The sequence below is a fragment of the Tachyglossus aculeatus genome, chromosome X4, assembly GCF_015852505.1.
Source record: "Tachyglossus aculeatus isolate mTacAcu1 chromosome X4, mTacAcu1.pri, whole genome shotgun sequence".
Classification (NCBI taxonomy): domain Eukaryota; kingdom Metazoa; phylum Chordata; class Mammalia; order Monotremata; family Tachyglossidae; genus Tachyglossus; species Tachyglossus aculeatus.
Genome location: NC_052098.1, coordinates 48318921 through 48329184, shown reverse-complemented (window position 1 = coordinate 48329184; position 10264 = coordinate 48318921). Strand labels below are relative to the sequence as shown.

The window sequence follows — 10264 nt, the reverse complement described above, 5'->3', positions numbered from 1 at the left end:
GGAGTCCTAAGACCCCAAGGACCGCAGACCCCGAGAACCGCTGGAGCCCCAAGGTCCCAGGGACCTAGAGCCGAGATGTCCAGGGACATCTGCAACTCCTGGGAGTTGCAGAGTCCCAGACTCCAGAGCCCCAGAACAACAGGAGCCCCAAGGGCCCTGGGGACCCAAGACCCCAGAGGCCCCGATTCCAGGAGCATACAAGCCCCAAGAGCCATGGAGTCCCAAGAACCCCAGGGGACCCCGAGCCCCAGAGCCCCAGAATCCCTGGATCCCCAGGAGCCCCAGGAACCCCAAAGCCCCATATTCTCCTAGCTCAAATAGCAGCAGAGCTCCAGGAGCCCAAAGGGCTCAAGGCCCCAAAGTTCCAGCAGCCCATGAGTCCCCGATCTCCATGGCCTCAAAACCCCCGGAGACCTGGAATCCCAAGAAACTCAAACATCCTAGAACCCCAGAGCACCAGAGCACCAGAGCCCCAGGAGCCCAAAGGCCGCTACCTCCCCAAGGCCCCAGATCGCCAGATTTCCACGAGCTGCAGAGCCCCAGGAGCCCCAGAGCTTCTGATCCCTAGAGCCACAGGAGCCTGCGAGTCCCAGGAACTCCAGGTCCTCAGTGCTACAGAACTCCAGAACCCCAGATTCACAGAGTCCCAGAACTCCCAGACCCTCAGAGGCCCAGGAGGCCCGAAGCCCCAGGATCCCCAAGTCCCTAGGTCCCAGAGCTCCTGATTCGCTCCCTTTGCTCTATGCTCCTCTCCCAGCCCCACATATATACTTGTGTATATATGTACATATCTACATTTGTTTATATTGATACTTGCTTACATGTTTTGATGTCTGTCCCCCTCCTTCTAGACTGTATGCCCAGTATGGGTAGGGATTGTCTCTCTTTATTTTTGAACTGTACTTTCCAAGCGCTCTGCACACAGGAAGCACTCAATAAATATAATTAAATGAATGAATGAAAGAGCCCAAGGAGCCCCAGAACCCAGGGCTCCAGAATACCAGGTGCCCCAAAGCCCCAGATCCCGAACTCCCAATAGCCCCAGGAGCCCTGGAGTCCCAAGAACCCCAAGAACCCCATTTCCCCAGAGCCCCAAAGCCCCCAAGCCCCAGGAGCCCCAGAGCCCCAGCTGAACGATGGTTCCAAAGCCCCAGAACCCAGGACCCCAGAGGCCCTGGAGCCCCAAGTCCCCAAGAACCGAGAGCCCCAGAGTTCCAGGTTCCCCAAGGTGCCAGATCCCCAAAACACCTGCAGTCCCAAAGCCCCAGGAGTCCAAAAATCCCAGGAGCTGCAAAGGCCCAGGAGCCTCAGAGACCCTGGAGCACCAGAACACCATAGCCCCAGATCCCCAGATCTGCAAGAGCCCTCGAGTACCAAGAAACCCAGGAGCACAAGAGTCCTAGAGCCCCAGGCCTCCTAGAAGAACGAGAGCCCCAGAGTCACAGGAACCAAAGAGCCCCATGAGCCAAATGGCCCAGTCACCCTAGAATCCCAGAGCCCAGACCACAAGATGCCTAAAAGCCCCAAGACCCCAGAGCCGCGGAGGTCCAGACCCCCCAGTCCCAGGAGGCCATGGCCCCCCAGCCCCAGGAGCCTCAGTGCCCCAGAATCCAGAGCCCCAGAGCCCCAGGAGTCCTAAGGTCCTAAGGTTCCAGAGACCTGGACTCCCAAGAACTTCAGAGCCCCAGGAGCCCCAAATCAATCAATCGTATTTATTGAGCGTTTACTGTGTGCAGAGCACTGTAAAGCCTCAGAGCCCCAGATCCCCAAAGATCCAGGAATCTCAGAGCACCTGAATGAAGACCACCAGAGCCAGCGAGCTGCGATATCCTCAAGGTCCCAGAGGTCCAGAGCCCCAGGAAACCCAGAGCCCAGATTCCAGAGCCTGGAAACGCAGAAGCCCCAAAGCCACCGAGCCCCAGAACCTAACAATGCCAGGAACCCTGGAATCACAACAAAACCTGTAGCCCCAGAGTCCCAGATCCTCAGGAGCCCCAAGGGTCCACAACTCCAGTGACTTAGGAACTCCATGGCCCTGGAGGCCCAGAGCACCAGGAGGTCCAGAGCAGCAGGAGCCCCAGAGCCCCAGAATCCAGAATACCCGAGATTCAGGAGCCCAAAGATTCCATATCCCAAAATCGCAAAGAGCCCTAGAGCACCGGGAGCACCAAGGCCAAAGTCTCTCAGAGCCCCAAAGCCCCAGAGCCCCAGGAGTCCCAGAGCCCCAGTGTCCCAGGAGCCCCAAAGCCCCAGGTCTCCAGATCCCCAGAGCGACAGGAGTACTAGAGCCCCAGAATCCAGATCCCTAGGAACCCCAAAGTCCCAGGCGCCTAGAGCCCCAGGAACCCCAGTGCCGCAAGACCCCCTGGAGCCCCAGAGCCCCAGAGTCCCAGGAGTCCCAAAGCAGAAGAGCCTCAGCTCCACAGAGCCCCAGGATCCCGGGAGTCCCAAGAACCCCAGGAGCTCCAGAGCTCCAGAGCACCAGGAGCTCCAAAAACCCCCGAGCCTCAGATCCCCAGATCGTCAGAAACCCTGGATCCCCAGGAAAACGCGTAGCCACAGATCTCCAGAGCCCCAGAGCCCCAGATCCCCAGGAGACCCAAAGCGGCAGGAACCCCAGAGCCAGAGTCCCCGAGATACCGGAGCCCAAAGGCTCCTTATCCCCAGAGCACCAGGAGCCCAAGAGCACCAGGATACCCAGGGCCAACGATTCTCAGAACCCCCAAGCCCCAGAGCCCCAGGAGCGCCAGAGCCACAGAGTCCTGAGGAGCAGGAGCCCCAAAGTCCTGGACACCAAAAGCCCCAGGACCCTCAGAGCTGCAGGAGCCCCAGGAGCTCCAGAGTCCCAGCTCCACGGAGCCTCAGGAGGCCCAAAGCCCCAGTGTCCCAGTTGCACAGAGCCCCAGGAGCCCTGGAGTCTAAAGAACCCCAGGAGCCCCAAAGCCCCCAAACCCCAGAGCCTTAGGCGCTCCAGAGACACAGGAGACACCCAAGGCCCCAGATGGCCAGAGCACCAGGAACCTTAGAGCTGCAGGCGCCCCAGGCGTCCCAAGGCCAAAATGTACCCGGCAACCAGCAGCCTCGGAATCCCCAAAGACCCAGAGCCTCAAAGCTCCAGAGCTCCAAAAACCCAGAGCCCCTTAAACCCAGGAACCCCAAGGCCCCAGAAACCAAGAGCTCCAGGAGCCCCAGAGCCCCATGAGCCCTCGAATCCCCAGGAGCCCCAGAGCCCAGAGCCCCAGAGGCTCAGGAGCACCAAAGCCCTTGAACCCAGATCCCCAGAGTCCCAGGAGCACCAAGACCCCAGAGGCCAGAGTCTCAGGAGCCCCATGATCTCAGACGCCCAGAGATCCAGGCTTCTCAGAGCCACATAGCCCTAAGAGCACCAGAGCCCGGAGCTTCACAATCTCAGGGGCCCCAAAGCCCTGGAGCCCTGGAGTCCCTAATACCCTAGCACAGGCAGCATGGCCTAGTGGCAAGAGAACGGTCTTGGGAGTCAGAGGAAGTGGTTTCTAATCCCGGCTCCGCCACGTGTCTCCTCTGTGACCTTGGGCAAGTCACTTTACTTCTCTGTGCCTCAGTTACCTCATCTGTAAAATGAGGATTAAGACTGTGAGCCCCAAGCGTGACAACCTGTTTACCTTGAGTCTACTCCAGTCTTAAGAACAGTGCCTAACACATAGTAAGCACTTAACAAATACCATAATAATAATAACAATAATAATAATAATAATTATTATTATTATTATCATTTCCCCAGAGGTCCCACAGCCCCTGAGTCCCAGAGCCCCAGGAGCCCCAAGGCTTCAGAGACCCCTTGGATCCAGGAGTCCCAGAGCTCAACGGACCACAGTCCCAGAGGTCCAGGAGCTCCAAGGTCCCAGAACTGCAAAGCCCCAGCTTTCCCAGAGCCCTGGGACCCCCAAGGCCCAAGAGCCCCAGAGTCCCAGGAGCCGCAGAGCCGCAGAACCACAAAGCCTCAGGGGGCCCAGAGAATCAGGAGCTCCATAGTCCAGAGACCCAGAGTCCCAGGATCCCCAAAGTCTCAGAAACCCAAATCCCCCGAGGTCCAGGAGCCTTAGAGTCCAAAGAACCCCAGAAGCCCCAGAGTCTCAGAGAAAACAGAGACCCAGAGCCCCTAGTGCTCCCAAGACCAATGCTCTTGGACCAAAGGACCGGGGAGACCCAGAACACCAGAAGCTGGAATGCCCAACAGCCACAGAGCCTCTGTAGCACCAAAGTCCCAGAACCTCAGATCCCCAAAGCCCCAGGAACACTAGAGTCCCAAGAAACCTAGGAGACCCAGAATCTGAAAGAACAGAGCCCCAGACGTCCAGGTGCCCTAGTGCTCCAAGGTCCCAGAGCCCCAGTGCCCCAGGGCCCCGGGAGCCCCAGAGCCCAAGGGACGGCAGAGTCCAGAGCCCCAGGGGCCCCAGAGTCCAAAGCCCCAGGAACCCCATGGTCCCATAGCCCCAGAGTCCCAGGAGCCCCAAAGTCACAGAACACCAGATCCCCAGATCCTAGAAGTCCAGGAGGTCCAAGAACCTGAGGGGCCCAAGAGCCCCAGGGCCCTAGAGGCCCAGAGCCCAGGAGCCACAAGATCCCCAAGGCCCCAGAGCTCTGGAGCCCCAGTGCTCCAGGAGCAGTATGGTCCCAGAGACCCAGGGTCTCAGTATCCCCAGAGCCCCAGTGCTCTAGGTGCCTCATGGCCACAGAGCCCCAGGACCCCTGGAGTTCCAAGAACCCCAGGATCTCCAGAGACCCAGCATCCCCAGATCCCCCAGTGGTCCAGGTGCCGCACGGCCCCAGAGCCCCAGGAGTCCCAGAACCCCAGAGACTCAGGAGGCCCAAGACCCCAAAAGCCAAAAAGTCTCCAGGTCCCACAGCCCCAGAGCCCCCTGAGCCCCATAATCACAGGGGTCCAGGTGCCAGGGGCCACAGAATCCCAGGAGCCCCAAAGCCTCAGCACCACCGCTCTCTTGAGACCAAAGAGCCCTGAAGTCCCAGGAACCCCCGGAGCCCCATAGCTCCAGAGGCCCAGGAGCCCCAAGTCCAGAACCCCCGAACCACAGCAGCCCCAGGGCCCCAGAACCCAGAGCCCCCTTACCCCAGAGCCCCCTTACCCCAGAACCCCAGAGCCATAGAACACCAAGGAATCCAGAGACCCAGCAGAGCCAAGGCCAAAGGCCCAGGAGCCCCAAAGACCCCGGAGCATCAAAACACCATAGCCCCAGTTCCCCAGAGCTGCAAGAACCCTCGAGTCCCAAGAAACCCGGGAGCCCAAGGGGCCCAGAGCCCCCGGCCCTCTAGCAGCACGAGAGCCCCAGAGTCACAGGAACCAAAGAGCCCCAGTAGCCAAATAGCCCAGTCGCCCCACAATCCCAGAGCCCAAAGCGCCAGATTCCTAAGAGCCCTAAGACCCCAGAACCCCATTAAGCCAGGGCCCCCAGGCCCAGAGCTCCAGGAGCCCCAGAGCCCAGAGCCCCAGAGCCCCGGTAGACCCAAAGCCCCAGATCTCCAGATCCCCAGAGCGCCAGGAGCACTAGAGCCCCAGAATGCAGAGCCCTAGGAACCCCAAAGTCCCAGACAGCTAGAGCCCCAGGAACCCTAGTGCCGCAGGTCTTCCAGGAGTCCCAGAGCACCAGATCCCAAGGAGACCCAAAGCGGCAGGCGCCACAGAGCCCCAAGGTCCAGAGTCTCCGAGATGCAGAAGACCAAAAGCTCCTTATCCCCAGAGCACCAGGAGCCCAAGAACGCCAGGAGCCCCAAGGCCAAAGAGTTTCAGAACCCCCAAGCCCCAGAGCCCCAGGAGAGCCACAGCCCCAGAGTCATGAGCTCCAGAAGCCCCAAATTCCTAAACATCAAGAGCCCCAGGATCCCCAGAGCTGCTGGAGCCCCAGGAGTTCCAGAGACCCAGCTCCTCGGAGTCTCCAGAGACCCAAAGCACCAGAATCCCATTTCCACAGAGCCCCCGGAGCCCTAGAGCCCCGGATCCACAGTGCCCCAGGGCCCCGGGACCCCGGAGCCCAAGGGGACACAGAGTCCAGAGCCCCAGAAACCCCATGGTCCCAGAGCCCAAGAGTCCCAGGAGCCCCAAAAGCACAGAACACCAGATCCCCAGATCCTAGAAGTCCAGGACTTCCAAGAGCCCCAGGGCCCTATAGGCCCCAAACCCAGTAGCCACAATGCTCCAGAACACCAGAGCTGCAGATCCCCAAGGCCCCAGAGCCCTGGAGTCCCAGTGCTTCAGGAGCCTCATGGTCCCAGAGGCCCAGAAGCTCCAGATCCCCGGAGCCCCAGGACCCCTGAAGTTCCATGAACCCCAGGAGCCCCAGAGCCCCAGCATCCCCAGAGCCCCCAGTGGTCCAGGTGCCACATGGCCCCAAAGCACCAGGAGTCCCAGAACCCCAGAGACTCAGGAGGCCCAAGACCCCAAAAGCCAAAAACCTCCGGGCCCCACAGCGCCAGAACCCCCTGAGCCCCATAATCACAAGAGTCCCAGGGCCAGGAGCCACAGAATCCCAGGAACCTCAAAGCCTCAGTGCCACCGATCTCTAGAGCTCCAGGAGCCCTGAAGTCCCAGAAGCCCACGGCGCCCCAGAGCCTCAGAGGCCCAGGAACCCCAACGTCCAGAGCCCTGAGCCACAGTAGCCCCAGTGCCTCAGAGCCCAGAGCCCTAGAACCCCAGAGCTCCAGAGCCATAGAACACCAAGGAATCCAGACACCAAGGAGACCCAAGGTCAAAGATCTTCGGGGACAGAGGGGCGCCATAGCCCCAGGAGCCCTAAGGCCCCAGTGCCCCAGAGCCCCCGGAGCCCCTGTGCCCCAGAAGTCACAGAGTCCCAAGAGCCCCCAAATCCAGAAGCCCCGGAGCCCCGGAGCCCCAGGCCTCAGAGACCCCAGCCCCATATCACCAGGGGTCCTGGAGTCCTAAAAACCCCAGTAGCCCAAGAGCCCCTGAACTCTAGAACCTCAGAGCCACAAGAACCCAAAGCCCCAGCCCCCCTTGTGTCCCAGGAGCCCCAGATCCCTAGAACACCAGGAGCCCTGGAGTCTGAAGAACACCAGGAGCCCCAGAGCCCCTGGGCCACTGGAGCTCCAGAGCCCGAAATCTCCGGAGCCCCAGGAACCATAGACCCCCATTATCCCCAAGGCACCAAAGCCCGACAGTCCATGAACCCCAAGGGCCACAAGACCCCTAAGGCCCCAGAGCCCCAGGGTCCCCAGGGTCTTTCAAAGCAAGGTAGCCTGACCTAATAGAAAAGGCACAGGCCTGAGAGTCAGAGGACGGTTTTAATCCCACCTCTGCCCATTCTTACTGTGTGATGTGGGGCAAGTCACTTAACTTCTATGCACCTCAGTTCTCCTGTTCTCTCCCCTACTTAGACTGTGAGCTCCATGCAGGACAGGGTCCCAGAGTCACAGGGGTTCCAGAGCCCCAGAGCGGCAGCAGCCCCAAGAGCCCAGAGCCCTAGAGAGGAGGGTCCCTGAGCAACAGAAGCCCTACGTCCCCAGAATCCCAGAGCCCCAGGAACCCCTGAGCCAACAGCCATAGCGTCCCAAGAGCCACAAAGCCTCAGGGTCATCGATCCCCAGAGCCCCAGGAGCCCTGGAGACCAAAGACGCCCAGGAGCCCCAGAGGCCCAGAGCCTCAGGAATCCCGGAGGATAAGTAGTCCTGGAGTATCAAGAACCCCTGAAGCCCCAGAGCCCCAGAGACCCCGAGATCCAGAGCTCCAGAACCCCAGGGGCTCCATGGCCCCAAAGCCCCAGAGACCCAGGAGCCCAAAAGTCCTAGTAGCCCCAGAGTCCAGAACCCTAGAGTGCCAGGACCCTCAAAGCCCCAGGGCCCCAGATCTCCAGAGCTCCCGGAGCCCCGGAGTACAAACTACCGCAGGAGCCCATGAGCACCAGGAGCCCCCTGGCTCCAGATCAACTGAGCCCCAGCAGCCCCAGATCCCCAGGAGTCCTGGAGTCCCAGGACTCCAAGGACTGCAGAACCCGAGAGCCCCTGGAGCCCCAAGGTCCCAGGGCTCCGGAGTCGAGATGTCCACTAGTCCCAGAGTCCCAGATTCCAGAGCTCCAGAAGAACAGGAGCCCCAAGGGCCTAGGGAGCCCAAACTCCAGAACCACCGATTCCAGGAACATCCAAGCCCCGGGATTCATGGAGTCCCAAGAATCCCAAAAGGCCCCGAGACCCAGAGCCCTAGAATCCCTGGATCCCCAGGAGCCCCAGGAGTCCCAGGTTCCCATAGCCCCTTAGCCCAAATAGCAGCAGAGCCCCAGGAGCCTCAAAGGCCTCAAAGCGCCAGAGTCCCAGTAGCCCACGATTCCCCGAGCCCCATGCCCCCCAAACCCCAGGAGGCCTGCAATCCCAAGAACCACGAACACCCTAGAACCCCAGATCACCAGAGCACCAAGAACCCAAGAGCCCCGCCTCTCCAAGGCCCCAGATTCCCTCGGGCTTCAGAGCCCCACGAGACTCAAGAGCCCCAAATGTCTAGTGCCATAAGAGCCAGCGAGTCCCAGGAACACCAGGTCCTCAGTGCCACAGAACCCCAGAACACCAGATTCGCAGAGCCCCAGAGCTCCAAGAGCCCAAGGATCCCAGAAGGCCCAAAGCCCCAGGATAATCGTCATCATCATCATCATCATCATCATCATCATCATCATCATCATCATCGCATTTGTTAAGTGCTTACTAAGTGCAAAGCAGTGTTCTAAGCGCTGGAGAGGATACAAGGTGATCAAGTTGTCCCACGTGGGGCTCACAGTCTTCATCCCCATTTTACAGATGAGGCAACTGAGGCACAGAGAAGTTAAGTGACTTGCCCAAAGTCACACAGCTGACTCGTGGCGGAGCTGCGATTAGAACTCATGACTTCTGACTCCCAAGCCCGTGCTCTTTCCACTGAGCTACCCTGCTTCCCCAAGACCCCAGGCCTCAGAGCCCCTGATTCACTCCCTTTGCTCTGTGCCCCTCTCCCTGCTCCACATATATACTTGTGTATATGCGTACATATCTATAATTCTATTTGTTTGTATTGATGCCTGCTTACTTGTTTAGATGTCTTGCTCCCCCTCCCGCCCCCACCTTCTAGACTGTACGCCCAGTATGGGCAGGGATTGTCTCTCTTTATTGCTGAACTGTACTTTCCAAGCGTTCTGCACACAGGAAGCGCTGAATAAATATGATTGAATGAATGAATGAAAGAGCCCAAGTAGCCCCAGAACCCAGAGTTCCAGAGTATCAGGTGCCCCAAAGCCCCAGATCCTGAAATCCCAATAGCCCCAGGAGCCCTGGAGCCCCTATAACCCCAGGAAACCCATTTCCCCAGAGCCCCAAAGCCCCCAAGACCCAGAGGCCCAAAAGCCCCAGCTGAATGAAGATTCCAAATCCACATAACCCATGATCCCAGAGCCCCTGGAGCCTCAAGTCCCCAAGAACCAAGAGCCTGAGGTTCCCCAGAGCTCCAGAAAACTGGAGCCCCAAAGTCCAGAGCCCCAGATCCCCAAAACCTCAGGGGCTTCAGAGCACCTGAATGAAGATCACCAGAGGCAGACAGCTGCGAGATCCTCAAGGTCCCAGAGGTCCAGAGCCCCAGGAAACCCAGAGCCCAGAGTCCAGAGCCTTGAATCCCAGGAGCCCCAAAGCCACCGAGCCCCAGATCCTTCGAATGCTAGGAACCCTGGAATTACAAGAAAACCTGTAGCCCCAGAGTCCCAGAACCCCAGAGGCCCGAAGGGCCCGGAGCTCTAGAGAACTAGGAACCCCATGGTCCTAGAGGCCCAGAGCCCCAGGAGATCCAGAGCAGCAGGAACTACAGAGCCCCAGATTTCAGAACACCCGAGATCCAGGAGCCCGAAGGTTCCATATCCCAATATCGCAAAAAGCCCTAGAGCACCAGGAGCCCCAAGACCAAAGAGTCTCAGAGCCCTGAATCCCCAGAGCCCCAGGAACCCCAGAGCCCAGAGCCCAGAGCCCAGAGCCTAAAGCCCCAGGGTTCCAGGAGCCCCAAACACCCAGATCCCCAGATCCCCAGAGCTCCAGGAGCACTAGAGCCCCAAATTCCAGAGCCCTAGGAACCCCAAAGCCCCAGACACCTAGAGCCTCTGGAACCCCAGTGCCGCAGGAGACCCAGGAGCCCCAGAGCCCCAGAGTTCCAGGAGGCCCAAAGCACAAGAGCCTCAGGATTCCTAGAGTCCCAAGAACCCCAGGAGCTCCAAAAACACCCGAGCCTCAGATCCCCAGATTGTCAGGAATC

The 10264-nt window shown here is 59.6% G+C and overlaps 1 protein-coding gene across 1 annotated transcript; it reads left to right on the top strand.

Moving 5' to 3' along the window:
* The first annotated feature begins 1136 nt into the window (after positions 1-1136).
* Positions 1137-5027, top strand: LOC119947884 (protein PELPK1-like). Its single transcript, XM_038769536.1, has 4 exons — positions 1137-1370; positions 2378-2552; positions 2668-2881; positions 4793-5027. Exons 1-4 carry the CDS (start codon positions 1137-1139, stop codon positions 5025-5027), a joined length of 858 nt encoding a protein of 285 aa, XP_038625464.1.
* Positions 5028-10264: the final 5237 nt, after the last annotated feature.

Coding starts and splice junctions, on each gene's coding strand:
- LOC119947884 (XM_038769536.1), top strand. CDS start 1,137: ATGGTTCCAAAGCCCCAGAACCCAGGACCCCAGAGGCCCTGGAGCCCC. Junction 2,553..2,667: donor CTGGATCCCCAGGAAAACGC/GTAGCCACAGAT, acceptor CCTTATCCCCAG/AGCACCAGGAGCCCAAGAGC. Junction 2,882..4,792: donor TCAGGAGGCCCAAAGCCCCA/GTGTCCCAGTTG, acceptor CCAGTGGTCCAG/GTGCCGCACGGCCCCAGAGC.